This window comes from Lacerta agilis, chromosome 14 (assembly GCF_009819535.1).
Source record: "Lacerta agilis isolate rLacAgi1 chromosome 14, rLacAgi1.pri, whole genome shotgun sequence".
Taxonomy (NCBI): Eukaryota; Metazoa; Chordata; class Lepidosauria; order Squamata; family Lacertidae; genus Lacerta; species Lacerta agilis.
The window spans coordinates 19,772,286-19,797,853 of record NC_046325.1 but is presented as its reverse complement, the minus strand read 5'-3'; the positions used below and the strand labels follow the sequence as shown (position 1 = coordinate 19,797,853).

General features: G+C 39.0%; 2 protein-coding genes across 2 annotated transcripts; both read left to right on the top strand.

Moving 5' to 3' along the window:
* The first annotated feature begins 11,616 nt into the window (after positions 1 to 11,616).
* On the top strand, positions 11,617 to 12,512 carry LOC117059416 (vomeronasal type-2 receptor 26-like). The gene has a single exon (XM_033171153.1). The coding sequence runs from the start codon at positions 11,619 to 11,621 to the stop codon at positions 12,510 to 12,512; it is 894 nt and encodes a 297-aa protein (XP_033027044.1). The 5' UTR covers positions 11,617 to 11,618.
* Positions 12,513 to 20,796: 8,284 nt separating this feature from the next.
* Positions 20,797 to 24,084, top strand: LOC117059419 (vomeronasal type-2 receptor 26-like). The gene is made up of 2 exons (XM_033171155.1): positions 20,797 to 20,911; positions 23,189 to 24,084. Exons 1-2 carry the CDS (start codon positions 20,830 to 20,832, stop codon positions 24,082 to 24,084), a joined length of 978 nt encoding a protein of 325 aa, XP_033027046.1. The 5' UTR covers positions 20,797 to 20,829.
* Positions 24,085 to 25,568: the final 1,484 nt, after the last annotated feature.

The window sequence follows — 25,568 nt, the reverse complement described above, 5'->3', positions numbered from 1 at the left end:
ACAGTCATACTATTTTGTTTTTAATTCTCACAGCTTGTATTATGCTGTTTAGAAAGAGAAATGAGTTCAACTGGGAATAATCTGATCAATTATTCTCCCCCCCCTTTCTTTCCTTTACATGTATTATGCTCACTGAGAGCAGTTCATTCACACCTGAAAAACAAAGAAACTTATAACTGGAACAGGATTTTCATAGATTAGAACTGAATTGGAGCACTACATTTTTGTGGGAGGCTATGGATTTGAAAATAGACAGCATCCTCTGCTGAATCACAGGCCCTGTTATTAGCTGCTCATCTGTAGGCATGGGTTGGAGAATGACTTTATAAAACAGATCCTGATTTTCATTGAAGCAAAACCATAAAGTTCAAAAACTAATTAAGTTCGTTTTAACTGAGGGAGAATTAGATGCTATACCCATCAGTCAATTAAAAATGCTGTGATTAGCTTTACAAATAAATTGGGAGTTTACTGATGCAGATTGAGATCCTTATGTGAATGGAAATAGTCTGTATATCCCAATTGCTCTGTAATTTAGGATTGATCAGAACTGACTCTGATATGTCTCCAGTTCCATCATTGCTGACTCAGGTAGTACAGTTGAGAGATAAAATGTTTCCTGATGCTAAAGATGCACTATTTATATGGATGTTCAAATGCACATGTCAACTGCATTTCACCATGCATAACACTGCTATATAAATGGAGGGTGATCTCTCTCTCTCTCTCTCTTTCCGACACAACTCTCTTTAGCTCATATATGGCCCAGCTCCAGTGATGAATGATAAAATCCCAGGACTCCCCTTCTACCAGATGGCCCCCCAAGAAGGCCACCAGTTTGCAGGAATTCTTTCTTTGCTTCTGCATTTCAGGTGGACGTGGGTTGGTGTTGCTGTGGTTGACAATGACAATGGAGAAAGATTTGTACAAAATGTGCTCCCAATCTTTTCAAACAGAGGTATTTGTTTTGCCTTTCTGGAAAGAATCCCCAAATTTAATTTTCTCACTGAAGGACTGACCCTGATGGAACAGGGGGCAAAAATACATGACAGAGTGTTGGTTAGCAAAGCCAATGTTGTGGTGGCCTATGCAGAAGCTTCTAGCACTTTGATTTTGAGGTGGCTTCCATATCTATCAATGCTTGGGAACATGAAAAAATATGTGAAAGGTAAAGTATGGATATCGACAGCCCAATTTCAGTTCATTTCCTTGGCCTTTCAACGGGATTGGGATGCAGAAATATTCAATGGTGCCATAATCTTCATAATTCACTCCAATAATCTACCAGGATTTCATCAGTATGTTGAGGACAGAAACCCTTTCAATGCAGAAGGTGAGGATTTCATCTGGGATTTCTGGCAACAAGCCTTTGGCTGTGTATTTCCACATCGTGTTCTGAGAGATGTGATGGGGGATATTTGCACTGGAATGGAGAAGGTTGAGAACCTTCCTGCATCTCTCTTTGAAATGACTGTGCAAGGTCAAAGTTACAGCATCTACAATGCAGTATATGCAATGGCCCATGCTTTACATGCCATGTCCTTAGCAATACCCAAACACTCACAAATGGTGAATGGAGGGAGAAAGAAGCTTCAGAAGCAGCAGTTTTGGCAGGTAAGGGGCAAGAAATCCTTAAGTGACATGTGACTATATAGTGTTCATGTTATATTTTCTCCTCCCTGCCTTCCCTGGTGATCTGTGTAGCATCTCTGCCTGCAATCTTTGAAAGATGCATCTTCCTTCAGTGTTTTTTTTTAATAACTTTTTTTATTGAAAGTAATTTAGCTCCATACAATTTATCTGCAATACAACCAATTACATTTTCCCCCTTCCCCCCTTCACTTCCCCCTCCTTCTACCACCCTCCCACCCTCCTGGACTTCCCTCGGCTCCCTTAGCTGATTTATTTAATCATATTGTTTCTGTATGTTACACAGTTGTACATATCATTTTTCCATTGTTCATATTCATGTTCTAGTAATAAAGATTGTGTATGTTTATTCAAAACCTGCCAGTGAGTCTGAGTCTCTTTTTTGTCTTTTCAAATAGTTTGTAAAAAGTTCCCATTCTTCCTTAATGTCCCGATTTTCCATTTCACGTAATTTATATGTTAGTTTTGCCAGTTCTGCATAGTTCATCAATTTTTCTTGCCATTGTTCTTTCGTTGGTATTTCTTCTTTTTCCATCCTTGTGCTAGCAAAACTCTTGCCCCAGTTGTAGCATACATAAATAGATTGTTTGTTTTCTATGTTAGATCTTGGCCTAAAATTCCTAGTAAAAATGCTTCTGGCTTTTAAACAAAAATCATTTTAAACATTTTTTTTAATTCATTACAAATCATTTCCCAATTTTTTTTTTACTTCTGTACATTCCCAGCACATGTGATAAAAGGTCCCTTTCCATACATTTCCAACATGTATTTGACCCAGTTTTGTACATTTTTACCATTTTGATTGGTGTAATATACCATCTATACATCATTTTCAAATAATTTTCCTTCAACAAAGAACAATCTGTAAATTTCAATTTTACTTTCCATAGCTTTCCCCAGTCCTCAAATTGTATGTTATGCCCAAAATCTTGTGCCCATTTAATCATTACTGATTTAACCTCTTCATCCTTCATTTCCCATTCTAACAAGATACTGTAAGCTTTCTTCAGTAATTTCAGGTCCTCTAACACAACCTCTTTTTGGAATCTAGAGATTGTGTAACTAAACTCTTTTCTATTGTCTTCCTTGTACATTTCATTTTTAATTGCCTGCAGTGTAGCCAGCACTGAACATACCCTTTTATCTCCTCATACTCTTTTAGTTTCCATTTGCCTTCTTGATCTCTCAGTAAGTGTAAGCCACTTTTCCTTTTTGCCAAGCAGTGAAGCCTCAACTGGTGATAGCCGCCAAGTTTTTTTTTTTTCTTCTATTAAATCTTTGTACCTTTCCCACACTCTCATTAATGATCTCCTAATTATGTGATTGTACAATCCTATATGTACCTTCACTTTCCCATACCAAAGGTATGCATGCCATCCATATCTGTTATCGTGACCTTCCAAATCTAGAGCTTCTTCCTTTTCTTGTTTTATCTAGTCCCTAATCCATACCAAACACACAACCTCATAATACATTTTAAGGTCTGGGAGGGCGAAGCCATGTATTTCTTTTGTATCTGTAAGTATCTTATGTTTAATCCTTGCCTTTTTGCCCTCCCAGACAAATTTGGAAATACCCTTTTGCCATCTTTTGAGGCAATGATCCTTAACCATTACTGGGACTGTCTGGAAGAGAAAGAGCATTTTTGGTAGCACATTCATTTTTATCGCCGCAATTCTTCCTAGCAGAGAAAGATTCAATCTACTCCATATTTCTAAATTTCTTTTTATTTCAGACCACACTTTTTCATAGTTATCTTACACACATTTATATTTTATGTATAGTGTTATTCCCTAACAAATATTTCCTCCTCCCTGCCTTCCCTGGTGATATGTGTAGCATCCTTGCCTGCAATCTTTGAAGGATGAATCTTCCTTCAGTTCCTGTACTTCAAAAATGTTCAGGTATGAAACTGTTGAGGTATGCTGAAGGTCCAGTACACTCTCACCACTTTATTCCACATAAATACACTCTTCTTACACAGAAGACAGAAAGACATTTATTTGATCCTTGATTATTTACCTATTCACACATAAACACATTGATTTCTTTTCTATCACCCCAATTCACAGTTACTATCTCATTCATTGGCTGCAATATGAGGCTCTTTTCAATACTAAATGGGGCATGCAGAGCTTTTGATGGAAATTCACTTTGGGAGGTAAAGTTGAGAAGCATTCTCTCTCTACCTGAAACCAATCCGCACTGATCCTGCACCATTTTTTATTGAACCCATACCCCTCCATCATATTAATACCAATAGGTTGCAGGCAGCAGGGCTCCCCTCTCTACAGTAGATCTCTCTTTGAAACATTCACATTCACCATTTTCTAAATGCTTGAATTTTCTCTTTCAAATCTAGCTCCATCATTTTCTGAAAGGTGTCTCATTTAACAACAGTGCCGGAGACATGGTGTCCTTCAATCAGAACGGGGAGGTAATATCTAGTCTGGACATTATCAACTGGATTATTTCCTCCAACCAGTCCTTTCATAGGGTAAAAGTTGGGTGGATGGATCCCGAGGCTCCTCCAGACCAAGCCTTCACCCTTCATGAAGATGCCATAACATGGCACAAATGGTTTAACCAGGTGGAGTCACGTTGTTAGATAATTCAAAAGAGATTCATTCCTAACTGAGCAGTTATATGCCTTGATGTCTAAGAGAAAGTACACTTGAGAATCAGAAAAAGCATACAAAAAGAACTCATTTTTTTACTAGATGTAAATAAATGTCCAGGATGTGTGTGTTTATCACTTTCTTCCCAAATGCAATGTAATGTTGTGTGACCTCTAAAATTTTGTATGATGTCTGCTATGTATTCATTGTCTTAACACACACAAAAATGCACTCTATGCAGAACTGAACCAGACTGATTCCAAAATCATTATTCTCATGAATATCATGTTTCTCCTTCATTTACTGATTAGGTTCGCCCTCTTTCAGTCTGTACTGAGAATTGTCACACAGGCTCAAGGAAGAAAGTGAAGGAAGGAGAACCGTTTTGCTGCTATGATTGCATCCCGTGCCCAGAGGGAAAGATTTCAAACCAGGAAGGTAAAAGATACTTACCTTAAGAGAAATTTGATAATATTTTGATAATATTTTTTTGATAATATTTGATAATATTTTTTCTAATAATATTTTTTATTAGTTTTCAATTATAGTCCAATAATGGCTTCATTGTAACAATTCCAATTTATAATACAATTACTAATACCAATCCTTTAAATACTGAATTACATAATTTAGGTAGCCCCTCACATGTTAGAATTGATAGACTGATTATCTTTATTTCTGTGTTCCAAAACATTACGAATCTCGATTACATTCCAGTCATAATAATAATCGCTTATACAACAACTGCAATATTAATAACTTATATTCATGTCAACACATTAAATGATTTATAAAGTTACAAGTGAGGAACTCAAACTATATCCTTGTTCTTCTTGTCTGTGGTGTTACTTCATGTCCTTGCAAGATGTTCCCGGTTTGGGAAACTTACCTAAAAAATTACTTTGCCACAACTGACCCTAACGCCAACACAAGAGATGAACCTCAAGATCAGTTTTCCCTATGGCCCCCTACCGATCCGGAAGAGATCTACGACCTGATCGTTAAACTTAAAACAGGAAAAGCGCCTGGGCTGGACCTGATCCCAGCAGAAGCTATAAAACATCATGCAGAGTGGTGGGCCAAAGTCTTGGCGATCATCTTTGATGCTGTTAACAATTCAGGAAAGATTCCTGAAGTATGGAAGGATGCTATTATCATTCCAATTCACAAAAGGGTTCACCAGATGACCCAGGAAATTATAGAAATATCAGCCTGCTCTCAATAGTGGGGAAACTATATGCCCGACTCTTGTTGAGCAGACTCACCCAATGGGCCGAAGAGAAAAAATTGATTGGGCCCGAGCAAGCTGGATTCCATCCAAAGCATTCAACACCCAACCACATTCTAATTTTACAGCACCTTGCCCGGAAATATTCCACCCTAAAGGGTGGCCAACTCTGTGTGACATTTATTGATCTAAAGGCAGCATTCGATAGTATCCCCAGGAGAATTCTATGGGAAAAACTGGCCTGCTGGGGCATCGACAGAAGACTCCTATGGTTAATAATCAAACTCCATGAGAACTCAGCAGCCAGGGTGAGATTAACCCCGGAGGGAGACCTCACCAAGCTAATTCCCATTAACAGAGGAGTCCGACAGGGTTGTTTACTGGCTCCAGCCCTGTTTAATTTGTTCATAAGTGATATGAGGACTCCACTAATCAAGGCCCAAGAAAGGATTCATGCACCTCGTCTAGCACTTTACCGCTGCCCTCTATTACTATATGCGGATGATGCAGTCATCCTATCTTTTTCTAGAGTAGGTCTCAGGAGGGCTTTAAAAATCTTTGGTTTATACTGCGAGGCAAACTCTCACAATTAACTACGTAAAATCTAAGATTCTAATTTTCTCAAAGAGTCGGAAACTCCATAACTGGAGAATTGATGGGAGGGCTATTGAACAAGTCTACAGATTTCATTACTTGGGAGTTTGGTTGCAACACAACCTTAGCTGGAAGGCCCATGTAGCTCATGTTACAAACAGAGCCAAAGCTATCTCCTTGGCGATTTTATGATTCTTTTTCACCGATGGGGCTCTTCATATCCCATCGGCATTGAAAGTGTTCAAGGCCAAGGTGATTCCAACAGTTGCTTACGCAATATCAATCTGGGGGACTTCCGTCAACCTATCTCACCTAGAAGTTATCTAAAATCAATTTTTAAGAAGGTTATTGAAATTACCCAACTGTGTAAGTAACACAGCGATGCGCCTGGAACTTAACACCTTATCCTTAGAAAACGCCCTGTGGGAGCACATACTCTGCCACTGGTTATCACTATGGCACAATCTCTCAAACCTGTTTTTGATACAATGTATGTGGAGAGACGATTTCCAGAGCCCATGGGTAAAAACATTACAACTGAAAATTATAGCGATGGGAATTTCCCCTTCCAAATTACTTGAGCAGGATATAGTTCCAGCTAAAAGAACAGTAATTCGTAAACTAGAGGAGATGGATTTGCAGCAGAAAATGGTGCTGGGTAATGGTACATGTTCATCTCTAAACCTTGGTTTATTACCCCTTTCCAAACTCTCAGGTTACTTGAACTCCCTAACCTCCGCAGCTCATAGATATTCAATACCTTCCCATCCAATATGTTGAGAAACAGAATTTCCAATGGACAGATATCGCTCTTATGTGACTGTAATTGCGGAGCACCAGAATCATTGCAGCACATAATCCACGGATGTGCTTTTTACTCATCGGCCAGGAATAAGTTTCTTGCTCCGTATCTAAAGGGAATTGCAGAGGATTCGAACGAAACCAAGCTGAGATACCTGCTGAATGATGAAGACTCTTTAAGATCACTTTCAGTTGCTAGATTTCTGATCAGCGCCCTATCCCTAAAGAAGAAAAACAGACTTCCGTGCGGCTCGGATAACCCTTTTAAATTATGATCCACGATGCAATTATGTGATACCATAATGATGTCCTGTACATATTTCTGAACAGAGAAGAAGAAGAAGAGTTTGGATTTGATATCCCGCTTTTCACTACCCGAAGGAGTCTCAAAGCGGCTAACATTCTCCTTTTCCTTCCTCCCCCACAACAAACACTCTGTGAGGTGAGTGGGGCTGAGAGACTTCAAAGAAGAGTGACTAGTCCAAGGTCACCCAGCAGCTGCATGTGGAGGAGCAGAGACACGCACCCGGTTCCCCAGATAACGAGTCTACCACTCTTAACCACTACACCACAGAGGGAATGTTTTATCTCGCAAATTCACTGTATTGTACTGTACTGCATCTTCCCAAGTCTTTGGATGTTTTAAAGCTGGAAGTTTTAAGTGTATTTATATGTTGTCTTGAGAAGTTGTTGTATGATGGGCCAATGGCCATAATAATAAATATCAATATTCCTATCAATATCTTTATTTCTCCCGGTTGTTGCTTTTATCTGTCATGCCTTGGGTGCAGCTGATATCCCATTGTTGTTCCAGAAATTTCTCCCTCACTCTGTCCCATGTTTCGTTGTTTTGCAACTTTGATAGCAGCTGCAAAAGTCACACTGTCCCAAAAATAAGCTCTTCACACCATTTCTCCTCTCAGTCTGAGAAGAAGAGTGGTCAGTCAAACTGCTGATGACTCATTAATGAACCTTAATTGTTCCTTGGCAAGTTCACAGAATCCTTTGCTCCTTTCCTTCAACTGAAGATAAATGAGTAATTTTTCTTCCAATTAAATTAAATTCTGAGTCCGTTATTCAGTTCACTCCGTAAATAATAAAGGGGAAGAGTCAGCTCTAAGTTTCCATTGTAAACCTTTTCAAAATTGCTCTTCCCTCCCTTTTTCATTTTTTATTACACAAACAGTTTCGTTTGATGTCATATTCCATATCTATAACCCAATTTCCTTCCTTTCTCACTTGTTCGAATATATTTGAACTAACATCCAAAGGAGGGTTGCTGAATCATAAATGTATTGAAGGAAACATAATATAAAGAAACTGTAGGCTCCCCTCCCCACACACGCCGAATGAAGTATTCTCTCGAGTTTAAACCTTAATGACTTTGCAGAAGGTTCTGTTCTGCAGTTTGTGATCTCATCTCTTCTACCATGCACCTATACTTTAATCCTAATTAAGGTGGAATTAACAGGAAATCCTCTGCTTGTTACTGGTGGTATAGGAGGGTGGTATAGGAGGTGAAGTGCTATTGAACTCAGTGCCTCCCTGATCCGCATTCCACCTGGTACAAGATGAACTACGAGTAAGGGGGCCCCCATCGGGGGGGGGGGGATTTACAAGGATAATTACCCTCAATCATCCTACTTTTTCCTTCGCCAACAATCTCCCATTGTTATGGGAACTGCCTTCATTAAGGCAGACTGGAACAGGAAGCCTACCTTAAGAGAAATTTCTCTTTTCTCTAACTTAAGAGAAATTTGGATCCAGATGCAGCATTTCCACTGAATTCCCTTTAACAGGAAAGGGAGAAATTAAGCCATGACTAACTTGTCCACTTGCTTTCAAGTGGACCAAGTGCACCTCAGATCACTTCCATCCAATCTCTTCATGGAGCCTTCATCCTGATTTGTGTGCACAATGTTTACAAGGAGTTTCTTCAAGAAAAAGCTGAATGTGCTAGACAAAAGCAGCTGTTTATTGTGTACTCATTCTGCTTAGTTTGTGTGAATGTTAGAAAAGGTTGCATCAAGAGAATGTAATCTCAAGCTTTCCAGTGTACTCCCCAAACACTTTCCTTGTTGTAAAAAGTCTGTGCTTTTTCAGGTGGCAGCTTCTTGGACAAGAGCAGCAAATCCACTTTAGTGGCAGAACTTGAATTTGCACATATGTGATTTAATTCCACACCCAAACAATAGCAGTCTGCATGCACCACATATATTTAGTAACCATACATATTCAGTCAATACCTCATCCTTTCCCTTGAGATCTCTCCAAATCGACCATCATTCAGGACAGGGTCAATTTTGCCTTAGTATCTGCCTCACCATATACCATTGCTCTTTCACAAATATGGGATGATTTTTGCATGCCTTTCTGATCATATCTGCCACAGAATATTAGGGCATGTCATCTAACACAACCAGACTTAATTTTTGTGAATTTCTTCTGTAAAATATGTTTTTGATGTGAGGAATTCAAATCTGCTATTATCTTTGTGATTTAGCTTGCTAAGTCTACATTCGATTGAAAAGTAAATATTTTTTTTTATTTTAATAAACAAATTACAAACTTACATATACATACATACACATACACGTATACAAATACATACAAATACATAATACAATTACATGTAATTTTAATCTGAATGATTTTAATTAAGTAAATTCTCTAAAAATAATATCTTATTCTAGCCTCCTGAATACTTCAGTAAGGCTAAAATTATTCGTAACTCCTTCCTAGGGCTTCCCATTTTATCTCTTCATTAAATTAATATTGCATAAGCTTTCAATATATGTATTTTTATGACTAAGCCCAAGTGTCTTTTGTTTCTATTTCCTTTTCCTTTTCCTTTTTTTTTTTTTCACCCGCTTTGTAATACGGCAGGGGCTATTCCATAATTACCACTGTATTGGTGTTGTACCTTTTCTTTAGATATTGTATAAAATCGTTCCACTCTTTTATAAATTTTTCTTTCGGGTTGTCTTTAATTTTCTCTGTTAAATACGCCAGTTCTATATATTCTAGCGTTTTATTGATCCAATCCTTTTTACTTGGCACAGTCGCGCTTTTCCACTTAGTACCAATTAAAACTTTAGCCGCTGTTGAAGCATATAAAAAGAAACTTCGTACCCTCTTTGGGATTTCAGGCGCTGTTATGCCTATAAGGTAGGCTTCCGGTGATTTTTTAAATTTGATGTTACATATTATTTCAATTTCTAAATGGATCTCACTCCAGAATGACTCTATCTTTTTGCATTCCCACCATAGATGATACCAGTTCCCTACTTCTTCACATCGCCAGCAGTTTTTACTTGCATTCCTGTACATCTTGGAAAGTTTGTACGGAGTGATATGCCACCTATAAAACATTTTAATCATGTTTTCCCTGATTGAATTACAGGCTGTGAAGCTCCAGTTCTCCTTCCATAAGTTTTCCCATCTAGTTAGCATAATATTCTGACCTACATCTTGGGCCCAGTGTGTCATTGAGGTTTTAACTTGCTCCTCCATGACCGCCCAGTCCAACAATATCCTATATGCTTTTGAGAGAGTTTTTGCCTTAGAGTTTACCACTTCCAGATGAAATTTAGAAGGTTCTTTTTCAAATCCTATCTTACTATCAACTTTGTATCTCTCGAATAGTTGGTAGTAGGTAAACCAATCCTTTACTGTATTCTTTAAATTTTCGTATGATTTTAATTCTAGTTTTTTGTCTCTTCTTTCCAGCAGGTCTAGGTAAGTTGGCCATTTGGTCATTCGGGCCCCACATCTTCTCTCTTGGGCCTCTAATGGGGAGTTCCACCATGGCATACGTTGTTCCAATAGGTGTTTGTGTTTGAGCCAAACTTTCATTATGGAGCCTCTTATAATATGGTTTGAGAAATCTTTGTGAATCTTATGTTTGTCGTAGTTTAGATATGCATGCCATCCAAATCTCAGGTTTGAAACCTTCTAGGTCTAACACTTCCAGGTCTTCTAGTCGGCACCATTCCGCTAACCAGGTAAGGCAGGCGGCATCATAATACAGGATTATATCCGGCAAGGCCAGTCCTCCTCTTGTTTTGATGTCAATCATATTTAGATGTTTGATTCTCGGTCTCTGACCTTGCCAAATATATCTCGCAATTTCCTTCTGCCATTCTTTCAGCTTGCCTTCCCCCCCCCCAATATAGGAATTGTCTGGAATAAGAATAGAAGTTTAGGGAGCACCATCATTTTCACTGTTGCTATTCTCCCTAATAAGGACAATTTTAATTTGCTCCATTTCTCCATGTTGAGCTTTGTGATGTTTTATAAAGCCAAAGAAGTTTGATTTTACCTTGTGAAAATGTCAGGTGATGCTAAATAATAAAAAAACTATAATATTAATATATAATATAACTACAAGTAATAGGCAGACACTTTTAATGACGTCCTGCATCTTTACACATATTTTACTTACAATGCAAAACTAAATCAACTTAACCAAATGGTGTTTTGAATTCCCATGTCATTTTACAACTTTTGAGCACTCCTCATATTTGAAATACAACATACTATATAATACCATATGGATGCCCTTAGAGCACAAGATTCTGCTCTAGCCCCATGTAGCTCTACACCAGTTAGGCCACCACCAGCACATAAGATCAAAGAACACAGAATGTATGTTCTGTCTTCAAGAGATCCTTATATTGTGATGGAATGTGTATGAACTGGGGACTGTGTCTTTCTTTTTTCCAGATATGAGTGACTGTGATAAATGCTCAGACAAAGACTATCCAAGCAAGAATCGGGATGCATGTATTCCCAAGGATATAAGCTTCTTGTCTTATGAAGAACCTTTGGGCATCAGTTTAGTCTGCTTTTCGCTTTCATTTTCTCTGATGACAGCTCTGGTGCTGGGTACATTTATGAAGAACCATGACACTCCCATAGTCATTGCAAACAACAGGAACCTCACCTACTCTCTCCTCATTTCTCTCCTGCTCTGCTTCCTTTGTGCACTGCTCTTCATTGGCCAACCAGAGAAGGTGACATGTCTCCTCCGACAAACTGCTTTTGGCATCATCTTCTCAGTGGCTGTTTCTTGTGTATTGGCAAAAACCATCACTGTGGTTCTGGCTTTCATGGCCACCAAACCTGGATCCAGGATGAGGAGATGGGTGGGGAAGGGATTGGCCAACACCATTGTCCTTTCCTTTTCCTTTGTCCAGATAGGGATCTGTATTGTGTGGCTAGCAACCTCTCCCCCATTTCCTGATGTAGACAGTTACTCAGTGGCAAAAGAACTTATACTAGAATGTAATGAGGGGTCTGTAGTGATGTTTTACGTTGTGTTGAGCTATATGGGCTTCCTGGCAATTATTAGTTTCATTGTTGCTTTCCTTGCCAGGAAATTACCTGACAGTTTCAATGAAGCCAAGTTCATCAGTTTCAGTATGTTGGTGTTTTGCAGTGTTTGGCTATCCTTTATTCCATCGTACCTGAGCACCAAGGGGAAATACATGGTTGCTGTGGAGATCTTCTCTATCTTAGCCTCTGGTGCTGGACTTATGGGTTGCATCTTTTTCCCCAAATGTTATATTATTGTGTTCAGGCCTCAGCTGAACAACAAGGAGCAACTAATAAGGAAGTAAAATGGAAGGAAGGAAGGATGGAAGGAAGGAATCAGGTCTTTGCAAATCAAATGAATCCCCAAAATGATGTTATGAGAGATGTCCTCGGGGTACCTCAGTGCTCCACGTTCTTAAAATGAAACTCCTGCCACCTTGGGATCTCCCGCCCTTGCTGCATATATAGTAGAATATTAGTGCATGCCTATTAAACCTTATGCACATTTCACTGTTGTCTAATTATGCACAGTTGAGGAAAAATCACTTGGAAGAATGAATCCAATCTACGAAACGCAGAGAAGCCGCATCCTAAAAACAACTACATTTGCAATTTTCAAATCTATTTGGATGCAACTGATTCTTACCCAGTCCCAACTCTCTTCTTTTACCTACAAGAATAAAAACCATTTTCAAAAAATATGAAAAACACCCTGGTAATTTTAGCATCCATTAAGTCCAATATGTCCCCAAAATGCAAGTGTCCATTCATTTCCTTTCAGTACTATTGCTTTTCTTTGTTTCTTTCTTCTTGTGTGTTATTGAAGCATATGTTCTTCTTTAAATAAACACATTTAAAAAACACAATTCTCCAGAGAAGGAAGTTAATCTATTTTAGTGACCTTGCTTCTCATGTGTCTTCGTCTCCATTCCAACAACCTTCACTAAAGAAGCCCCACCAGAATTTTTCATGGGACTTAGAAATAAGGGAGTGGTTGTATGTAACTCCTTACAGGCTTTGATACATGATCAATGGGCTGCATCTGGAGCATACACAGTTGCCTTATTGGGTCATCCAGCTCAGTATTGTCAGGGCCACTGTCGCGAGGCAGTGGCGAACTGCATGAGGGCGAATAAATGGAATTTGAATCTACAGAAGACAGATATTCTCTGCATAGTTGGTTCCTGCATACAGAAGGATACTCCTGGATAGGTCGTAATCATGGGAAGGCCAAATAACCCTGGTGCGTACAAATGCCTTTTACCAGTTTCATTTGGCATGGCATCTATGGCTGTATGTAGATTGGGATAATTTAGCCACTGTGCACTATGCATCACAGCAGCATCTCTTGAGTTCTTAGAAACTGCTTCAAGACCACAATGTAAATATCAGCATTCCATTCAGGGAGAAAATATCACTTCAAGGAGCCATCTTAGTGAATAGTTCATCTTGCCTCCAATTGATTTCAAGTAACTTGGGGAACTTCATTCCCACAGGGATGCACCTGGCACCTTCATTATATAGGCTTTTGACACATGAGATGTATATCACATGAGATGTATATCTCTGTAAGGGTAAGCTTTATTTGTCTTTTTAAACATTGTATTTCATTTCGGTAACTTTCCGTCAGGTGGACAGCAGGAATAGAATGTAATACCATTGCTCCAACTTCTTCTTCTAATAATAATAATAATCTCATGTTTTAATTGCATTCCAATGGGATTTGTGACAGCAGAAAAAGGTTCTCTTGAGAAACTCTGAGTTATTTTGGCATGGAAGCACAACTATGGCAACTTTTCTTTCTATACATTAATATTGTGAATAGCATTTTATCAAGAAGACCAACGTTATAATGAAAAATGTTGATTTTTTGCTCTACTTGTGGAACAACATTATTCCTGGTGTCAACCAGTCAATGCCAAGTATTCAGGGTTTCCTTCACAGCTTTTTGGCTAAGATCATGCAAAACATTCATTATGTTTCATCCTGTCGGTCATCCCAATTACAATTGTCCCTATCCATTTAACTGTGTAGAGAAGCAAGATTTCCACTCTTACGTGACAAACATGTTTCCTATAGTAATTCCCAGGGAAAATCCCCAGATCTGAACAGGTGATTTCCTGATTTATAAATTCTGAAAGGTACTAATTTTCATGCTCATCCAGCCCACTGTGGAATTTCAGTGGCCATGAGCAAAACAAAAAGCAAAGGCATTGAAGAATTTTACAAATATGTCCCCCACCATTTAGAGACAGTGAACCAAGAACAACCATCTGTTGTGATCTCTGATTATTGCACAATTGACGCTGAAGCTCTAGGCTGTGAACAGAGTTAGCTGTCATTAAGGCAAGAAGCTCTCATCAGAGAGACTCTAATGACTGTACTGTAGCAAACTGCAAAGGAATCTGTGTTTAGATTGAAGATTTGCCCCAGGCATTGAGGATGGTAGTTTTAGTGGTCTTGCTGCTGGCTTTGTTTCCTCACATGGCATGGGAGTCTCATGCTGTTAAATGCAGGGTTCAGTATCCACAACGCCCACTTCACATGTATCATCAGCCTGGAGATTTCATTATTGGTAGCATACCTTCTCATGGTGCCTTTCTTTTCAGTTCAGCAACTTTCACTGAAGAACCCCCATCTGTATTGCCTGAAGAGCTTGTGTAAGAACTTGTTTTGAGTCTAAATTTTTGTGTTTTTTTAAGTGATATTATTGTTTAAGCATACAATTTTGTTCTCTTCCTTTTGGTTCTTTCTCCCTACTTTCTCTATTGCACCACATTCCTCTTTGTTTTTTACTCATCTTGTGCCTCCTTTCGTGTTTCTATTCTGGCACCATTCATTTTCACAGTAGATAGGAGACCTCATTCCACTAAGAGTTACAAGTTTAATTATTGCCTTATAAGAGGTATTGACTGTGAAATTGCTCACACTAACCTTAACAAACAGCAGCTTCCATAATTCTTTGTGCTATAAATGTATGCTTTGAATGTGGCCTTTGAGAGACTGATCACCCCATGGTTTGAAGTCTGAGGACGGATTTGAAACTGGCCCTTCCCCGTCTAGTCCAATGCTCTAACTGCTGTACCATTTTTTATTTTGCTCCTCACACATGAGGCTTCCCTGCAAAATTATAAAGCTACCTTACTTTCTATCTAGTCAGTCAATTTCCTCCCATTAGCCAGTAATAATCTACTTCTGTGGGCCAAGCAGAAGGTTGTGCTGCCTGATAAATGTATTTATGTTACTTAAGCTATAAAGCAGAACTCTTGTGTCTTATGACTGGCACCATCCTCAGTTGCTATCCTGCTTATTTTGAATCCCTTCTCCTTATTCGTTTCAGTTAAAGGTCTTTTCAAAATGATTGGTGGTAAACACTGTACTGTAGTAAGTAATGTACTGAATTAAATGCATAGTTATGTGCTTCAAATAGTTCCTTTATTCTGTGCATCAGGACAAAGTTTCTTTGAAAAGGAATCTCACTCATAATGTACAGCATACTGTAATTAGATACAGAGTATCATGCTCATTAAGCAAAAAGCAGAAGAGAAAGAAAACCCCACTGCAGGGGACGTGGTTTTTTGGGGTGTGGGCAGCTTATTCCAAGGTAACCATGCATCCTATTGCAGCCTTACAGTTCTGTATGTATGTACAAAGCAGAAAACTTGAACAAAATCAGTGGGAGCTTCTCTGTGGGTATATCTATTGGAATTGCATTTATATCTTTTTAGTTGCTTTATTACCTATGTGTTTCCTCTGCTGGGGTCAATTGGGAAGAAGGGTAGGATATAAATTTCATTAATTAATAACTATTGTTGGAACTGTGGAATATTTTCTGATCATGAATGCAATTATTGTTCCAGCGTGGTGCCTAAGGGTTACCAGCAAATCTTGACCTTGGCATTTGCAATCAAGGAGATCAATGAAAACCCTCAGATCTTACCAAACATCACCTTGGGCTTCCACATCTATGACAGCTATGTCAATGTAATTAAGACATATCATGCCACAATGCTACTTTTATCTACACTGGAGAAATTTCTCCCCAACTATATATGTAATATTCAGAACAATGTGACAGCTGTCATTGGGGGTCTCGAATCCCAGATCTCCCTTCATGTGGCTACTATCGTGGATATTTATAAGATTCCACAGGTAGGACACCTATGCCTGTTTCTGAGTAGAATATGAAAATTCTGTAATGCAGTCATACTTTTTTTTCTTCCAGCTTGTATTATGCTGTTTAGAAACAGAAATGAGTTCAACTGGGAATAATCTGATCAATTATTCTTTTTCTTTCTTTCCTTTACATGTATTATGCTCACTGAGAGCAGTTCATTCACACCTGAAAAACAAAGAAACTTATAACTGGAACATGATTTTCATAGATTAGAAATGAATTGGAGCACTACATTTTTGTGGGAGGCTATGGATTTGAAAATAGACAGCATCCTCTGCTGAATCACAGGCCCTGTTATTAGCTGCTCATCTGTAGGCATAAGTTGGAGAATGACTTTATAAAACAGATCCTGATTTTCATTGAAGCAAAACCATAAAGTTCAAAAACTAATTAAGTTGGTTTTGAATGAAGGAGAATTAGATGCTATACCCATCAGTCAATTAAAAATGCTGTGATTAGCTTTACAAATAAATTGGGAGTTTGCTGATGCAGATTGAGATCCTTATGTGAATGGAAATAGTCTGTATATCCCAATTGCTCTGTAATTTAGGATTGATCAGAACTGACTCTGATATGTCTTCAGTTTCATCATTGCTGACTCAGGTAGTACAGTTGAGAGATAAAATGTTTCCTGATGCAAAAGATGCACTATTTATATGGATGTTCAAATGCACATGTCAACTGCATTTCACCATGCATAACACTGCTATATAAATGGAGGGTGATCTCTCTCTCTCTCTCTCTCTCTCTCTCTCTCTCTCTCTCTCCAACACAACTCTCTTTAGCTCATATATGGCCCAACTCCAGTGATGAATGATAAAACTCCAGGACTTCCCTTCTACCAAATGGCCCCCCAAGAAGGCCACCAGGTTGCAGGAATTCTTAGTTTGCTTCTCCATTTCAAGTGGACATGGATTGGGGTCGCTGTGGTTGACAATGACAATGGAGAAAGATTTGTACAAAATGTGCTCCCACTCTTTTCAAACAGAGGTATTTGTTTTGCCTTTCTAGAAAGAATCCCCAAATTTAGTTTTTTCACTGAAGGACAGACCCTGATGCAACAGGGGGCAGAAATACATGATAGAGTGATGGGTAGCAAAGCCAATGTTGTGGTGATCTATGGAGAAGCTTCCACCACTGTATTTTTGAGATGGTTTCCATATCTACCAATGTTTGGGAGCATGAAAACAAATGTAAAAGGTAAAGTGTGGATATTTACAGCCCAATTTCAGTTCATTTCCTTGGCCTTTCAACGGGATTGGGATGCAGAAATATTCAATGGTGCCATATCCTTCAGAATTCATTTCAATAATCTACCAGGATTTCATCAGTATGTTGAGGACAGGAACCCTATCAATGCAGAAGGTGATGATTTCATCTGGGATTTCTGGCAACAAGCCTTTGGCTGTGTATTCCCACATCGCATTCTGGATGATGTGATGGGGGATATCTGTACTGGGAAAGAGAGAGTGGAGAACCTTCCTGCATCTCTTTTTGAAATGACACTGCATGGTCTAAGCTACAGCATTTACAATGCTGTCCACGCTGTTGCCCATGCATTGCATGCCATGTTCTTACAAAGACTCAGATACCCAGGAATGGTGGATGGAAGAAGAGAGAAGCTTCAGAAGCAGCAGTTTTGGCAGGTAAGGCTCAAGAAATCATTACGTTGCATGAGACTACAGCGGTACCTTGGTCTACGAACTGAATTCATTCCAGACGTCCGTTCTTAAACTAAAGTGGTCTTATACCGTGGTGCCCTTGGGATTCAGAAATATTCAGTGGTGGCATATCCTTCAGAATTCATTCCAATAAACCACCTGGATTTCATCAATATGTTCAGTACAGAAACCCTTTCAATGCACAAGGTGATGATTTCATCTGGAATTTCTGGCAACATGCGTTTGGCTGTGTATTTCTACATCACATTCTGGATGATGTGATGGGGGATATCTGCACAGGAATGGAGAATTTAGAGAACCTTCCTGCATCTCTCTTTGAAATGACTGTGCAAGGTGAAAGCTACTGCATCTACTTTTTTAATATATTTATTGGTTTTTATAAAATAAAAACAACTACAACACAATCAAACATAAACACAACAATACAATTAATTAAAAAACAAACCTGAAATAAAAACATACCTACAATAAGAGACAAACCTACAATAAAAACAAAAAATCTTACTTTGTCACTAACAACTGTCCTTCACATTGTATGTTGACTTCCTCCTATCTCCTCTTCCTGCATTCCTTGTCTACCATCTTTAGTAATTGCTAAACATCTTGCAAAACCTGATTTATTATAAAAATACCTACTTATTAATCTTAACAGTTATCTTAACTCATATTTCATCTATCTCAAACACTTAACCTAACTCTACATCTACAGTCAAACTTTTCTTCCAAATTATATCTAATTATCAGTCATACAATAATTTTTTTAATACAGTTTAAATTTCTTCCATGCTTCTTCCACCACATCGTCCCTCTGGTCACGAAGTTTCCCGGTCATCTCTGCGAGCTCCATATAGTCCATCATTTTTATCTGCCATTCTTCAATCGTTGGAATTACTTCTGTCTTCCAGTTTTTAGCTATCAAAATTCTAGCTGCTGTTGTAGCATACACAAATAAAGTTCTATCACATTTTGGAATTTCTTGGCCTAGGATGCCCAGTAAAAAGGCTTCAAATTACTTTTTGGAGAAGATTTTTACTCACAGAGTCCCAATTTCTGTCCTAATTCCAAGGAAAAGCTACAGCATCTACAATGCAGTATTTGCCATGACCCATGCTTTACATGCCATGTCCTTAGCAATAACCAAACACTCACAAATGGTGAGTGTAGGGAGAAAGAAGCTTCAGAAGCAGCAGTTTTGGCAGGTAAGGGGCAAGAAATTCTTAAGTGGCAGGCGAGTATATATTGGGTGTTTAGGTTCCGTAACATATTTTTCCTCCTCCCTGCCTTCCCTGGTGATCTGTGTAGTATCCCTGTCTGCAATCTTTGAAAGATGAATTTTCCTTTGGTTATTGTACAGTGCAACCTCTATTTGCGACCATAATCCGTTCTTTAGGTATGTCCGGAGGTCGAAATGGATCGCTGAGAGAGGCTCCATTGTGCACATGTACGAACGTTGATTGCCGCTCCTGTGCATGTGCGAACAGAGGCAAACCCACCGGATATTTCCGGGTTTGACACAATCGCAACTTGGAATGACCGTAAGAAGAGACGGTGGCAGGTAGAGGTTCGACTGTACTGCAAAACTTTTCAGGTATAAAACTGTTGAGGTACACTGATGGTCCAGTACCCTCTCACCATTTTATTCCACATACATACACTCTCCATGCAGAGAAGAACAGAAGGACATTTATTTAATCCTAGATTATTTACCTATTCACGCATACACCCATTCATTTCTTTTCTCAATATCAGCCCAATTCACAGTTATTATCTCATTCATTGGCTGCAATATGAGGCTCTTTTCGAGACTAAATGGGGCATGCTTTTGATACGAATGTACTTTGGGAGGTAAAGTTGAGAAGCATTCAGTCTCTACCTGAAGCCAATCCATACTGATACTGCACCATTTTTGGCTGAACCTACATACCTTCCCTATATTAATACCAATAGGATTCCAAAAGACACACACCTAAGCCTACATGCAATGCTAATGGAGAGTGGAGAAAGGGGGACATTGCGGGCCATCCATGAACCCCAAATCGGCTACATGTATGTTGCAGGCAGCAGGACTCCCCTCTCTGCACTAGATCTCTCTTTGAAACATTCAGATCCACCCTTTTCTAAATGATTTCTTTCTCTCTTTTCAATCTAGCTCCATCATTTTCTGAGAGGTGTCTCATTTAACAACAGTGCTGGAGACACAGTGTCCTTCAATCAGAACGGGGAGGTAATATCTAGTCTGGACATTATCAACTGGATTATTTCCTCCAACCAGTCCTTTCATAGGGTAAAAGTTGGGTGGATGGATCCTGAGGCTCCTCCAGACCAAGAATTCACCCTTCATGAAGATACCATAACATGGCACAAATGGTTTAACCAGGTGGAGTCACGTTGTTAGATAATTCAAAAGAGATTCATTCCTAACTGAGCGATTATTATATGCCTGGATGTCTAAGAGAAAGTACACTTGAGAATCAGAAAAAACATACGAAAAGAACTCATTTTTTACTGGTTGTAAATAAATGTCCAGGATTTGTGTGTTTATCACTTTCTTCCCAAATGCAATGTAATGTTGTGTGACCTCTAAAATTATGTATGATGTCTGCTATGTATTCATTGTCTTAACACACATAAAAATGCACTCTATGCAGAACTGAACCTGACTGATTCCAAACTCATTATTCTCATGAATAACATGTTTCTGCTTCATTTACGGATTAGGCTCAGCCTCTTTCTCTCTGTAGTAAGAGGTGTCATGCAGGATCAATGAAGAAAGTGAAGGAAGGAGAACCGTTTTGCTGCTATGATTGCATCCCATGCCCAGAGGGAAAGATTTCAATCCAGGAAGGTAAGAGATATTTACATTAAGAGGAATTTAATAATATTTTTTTCTGATAATAATTTTTATTAGTTTTCAGTTACAATCCAATAATGGCCTCATTATAACAATACCAATTTGCAATACAATTACTAATAACAATCATTCAAACACTGAATTACATAATTTAGGTAGCCCCCCACATGTTAGAATTGATAGACTGATTATCTTTATTTCTGTGTTCCAAAACCTTACGAATCTCGATTACATTCCAGTCATAATAATAATTGCTTATACAACAACTGCAATATTAATAACTTCTATTCATGTCAACACATTAAGTGATTTATAAAGTTACAAGCGAGGAACTCAAACTATATCCTTGTTCTTCTTATCTGTTGTGTTACTTACTGTCCTTGCAAGATGTTATCTCTTTATTTCTCCCGGTTGTTGCTTTTATCCGTCATGCCTTGGGTGCAGCTGATATCCCATTGTTGTTCCAGAACTTTCTCCCTCACTCTGTCCCATGTTTTGTTGTTTTGCAACTTTGACAGCAGCTGCAAAATTCACTCTGTCTCAGTAAATAACATGTTCTCACCATTTTTGCTCTCAACCTCGGAAGAAGAGTGGTCTGTCAAACTGCAGATGACTCATTAATGAATCTTAATTATTCCTTGGCAAGTTCACAGGCTCTTTTCATCCAACTGAAAATAAATGAGCAATTTCCCCCCACACAAACTGAATGAAGTATTCTCTCGAGTTTAAACCTTAATGACTTTGCAGATGGTTCTGTTCTGCAGTTTGTGATCTCATCTCTTCTACCATGCACCTATACTTTAATCTAATTAAGGTGGAATTAACAGGAAAACCTCTGCTTGTTACTGGTGGAATAGGAGGGTGTTCAACAGGTGAACTGCTTTTGCACTCAGTGCCCCCATGATCCGCATTCCATGCTGGAGCGAGAGCCAAGTACGAGGTGACCTACAAGTGACCCCCCCAGTTCGGGGGGGGGACTTAAAAGGATAATTACCCTCCATCATCCTTGTTTTTTCTTCGCCAACAATCTCCCCTTGTTATGGGAACTGCCTTCATTAAGGCAGACTGGAACAGGAAGCCTACCTTAAGAGAAATTTCTCTTTTCTCTACCTTAAGAGAAATTTGGATCCAGATGCAGCATTTCCACTGAATTCCCTTTAACAGGAAAGGGACAGATTAAGCTAACTTGTCCACTTGCTTCCAAAGGGACCAAGCACACCTCAAATCACTTCCATCCAATCTCTTCATGGAGCCTTCATCCTGATTTGTGTGCACAATGTTTACAAGGAGTTTCTTCAAGAAAAAGCTGAATGCGCTAGACAAAAGCAGCTGTTTATTGTGTACTCATTCTGCTTAGTTTGTGTGAATGTTAGAAAAGGTTGCATCAAGAGAATGTAATCTCAAGCTTTCCAGTGTACTCCCCAATCACTTTCCTTGTTGTAAAACGTCTGTGCTTTTTCAGGTGGCAGCTTCTTGGACAAGAGCTCCAAATCCACTTTAGTGGCAGAACTTGAATTTGCACATATGTGATTTAATTCCACACCCAAACAATAGCCGTCTGCATGCACCATATATATTTAATAACCATACATATTCAGTCAATACCTCATCCTTTCCCTTGAGATCTTTCCAAATTGACCATCTTTCAGGACAGGGTCAATTTTGCCTAAAAATCTGCCTCATGAGATGCCATTGCTCTTTCACAAATATGGGATGATTTTTGCATGCCTTTCTGATCATATCTGCCACAGAATATTAGGGCATGCCATCTTACACAATCAGACTTACTTTTTTTGAATTTCTTCTGTAAAAATAACTATTTGGATGTGAGGAATCTGCTATTATCTTTGCGATTTAGCTTGCTAAGTCTACATTTGATTGAAAAGTACGTAATTGGTACATAATTACCTTCTGATGTTATTTAGCATCAGGTGATGCTAAATAATAATAAAAATTATAATATTGATATATAATATAACTACAAGTAATTGTAATTCACTTTTAATGACTTCAGGCATTTTTACACATATTTTACTTACCATGCAAAACTAAATCATCATAACCAAGTGGTATTTTGAATTCCCAAGTTATGCTCCAACTTTTGAGAACCCCACAAGATTCTGCTTCAGCCCCATGTAGCTCTACACTAATTAGGCCACCACCGCCACCACTAAAAATCAGAGAACACAGAATGTTTGTTCTGTCTTGAAGAGATCCTTATATTGTGATGGAATGTGTATGAACTGGGGACTGTATCTCTCTTTTTTCCAGATATGAGTGACTGTGATAAATGCTCAGACAAAGACTATCCAAGCAAGAACCGAGATGCATGTATTCCCAAGGATATAAGCTTCTTGTCTTATGAAGAACCTTTGGGCATCAGTTTAGTCTGCTTTTCGCTTTCATTTTCTCTGATCACAACTCTGGTGCTGGGTACATTTGTGAAGCACCATGACACTCCCATAGTCATTGCAAACAACAGGAACCTCACCTACTCTCTCCTCATTTCTCTACTTCTCTGCTTCCTTTGTGCACTGCTCTTCATTGGCCAACCAGAGAAGCTGACCTGTCTCCTCCGACAAACCGCTTTTGGCATCATCTTCTCAGTGGCTGTTTCTTGTGTATTGGCAAAAACCATCACTGTGGTTCTGGCTTTCATGGCCACCAAACCAGGATCCAGAATCAGGAGATGGGTGGGGAAGGGACTGGCCAACACCATTGTCCTTTCCTGTTCCTTTGTCCAGGCAGGGATCTGTATTGTGTGGCTAGCAACCTTTCCCCCATTTCCAGATGTAGACAATTACTCAGTGGCTAAAGACATTATACTAGAATGCAATGAGGGGTCTGTGTTGATGTTTTATGTTGTTCTGAGCTATATGGGCTTCCTGGCAATTATTAGTTTCATTGTTGCTTTCCTTGCCAGGAAATTACCTGACAGCTTCAATGAAGCCAAGTTCATCAGTTTCAGCATGTTGTTGTTTTGCAGTGTTTGGCTATCCTTTATTCCATCGTACCTGAGCACCAAGGGGAAATACATGGTTGCTGTGGAGATCTTCTCTATCTTAGCCTCTGGTGCTGGACTGCTGGGTTGCATCTTTTTCCCAAAATGTTATATTATTGTGTTCAGGCCTCAGCTGAACAACAGGGAGCAGCTAATAAGGAAGTAAAATGAAAGGAAGGAAGGAAGGAAGGAAGGAAGGAAGGAAGGAAGGAAGTAGGTCTTTGCAAATCAAAAGGGAGTATATGTGTGCTTCTTACTGCATATACAGTAGAAAATTTGTGTGTACCTATTAAGCCTTATAGGGATGCGGGTGGCGCTGTGGTCTAAATCACAGAGCCTAGAGCTTGACAATCAGACTGTCGGTGGTTTGAATCCCCACTATGTGGTGAGCTCCCGTTGCTCGGTCCCAGCTTCTGCCCACCTAGCCGTTTGAATGCACTTCAAAGTACAAGTAGATAAATAGGTACCACTCCGGCGGGAAGGTAAACAGTGTTTTCATGCGCTGCTCTGGTTCGCCAGAAGTGGCTTAGTCATGCTGGCCACATGACCCACAAGCTGTATTCCCTGTGTGGCTCCCTCGGCCAATAAAGCAAGATGAGCACCGGAATCCCAGAGTCGTCCACGCCTGGACCTAACGGTCATGGGTCCCTTTACCTTTATTAAGCCTTATACACTTTTCACTGTTATCTAATTCTGCACAGTTGGGGGGGGAAACACTTGGAAGAATAAGTCCAATCTACAAAACCGCAGAGGAGTCCCTTCCTAAAAACAACTACATTTGCAATTTTCAAATCTATATGGATGCTACCGATTGCTACCCAGTCCATACTCTCTTCTTTTACCTACAAGAATAAAAACAATTTTCAAAAAATATTAAAAACACAGCAATTAAACAGGATTTTCTATAATAATCTATTTTATTATATTGACCCCATTATATGAGATGCCTATGAAATTAATTTTCACAAAGGTTCAATTATCTATTTTTAAGATAATGTTTAGGTGATATTATACCCTGGTAATTTTACCATCCATTAACTCAAATCTGAACCCAAAATACAAGTCCATTCCATTCCAATACAGGGTCCATTCACTTCCTTTCTATACTATTGTTTTTCTTTGTTTGTTTCTTTCTTCTTGTGTGTTATTGAAGTATATGTTCTTGCTTAAATAAACACATTTTTTAAAAAAATGCAATGCCCCAGAGAAGGAAATGAATTTATTTTAGTGGCATTGCTTCTCATACTCCTTCTCCTCTATTCCTTCAACCTTCACTAAAGAAGCCCTACCAGAATTTCCTGAAGAACTTGTGTAAGAACTCCCCCCCCCCTTTCTATTTATTGTATCATTGGAGTGATCAGTCCTAGAACAGCAGCCTAAGTACACCTGCAGGGGATTCAAACCTATACACACTTATTTGAGAATATCTTCCCTTGAATTCAGTAAGATCCATCTTTGTCTGAAAATACATAGAATTGTGGTGTTAGGGCCATTGAAAAAACACTGAACTAAAAACCCATTCCTCCACAGGGAAAAGAGTAACTTTATTGGGAAGTGTATGAGGTGTTAGTGGGGGGAGGAGTACCTCTAGTCAGGGACACATCATGTACCTTCTGACATAGTTTATCCACCTTTGGTCCCCACCCTGCA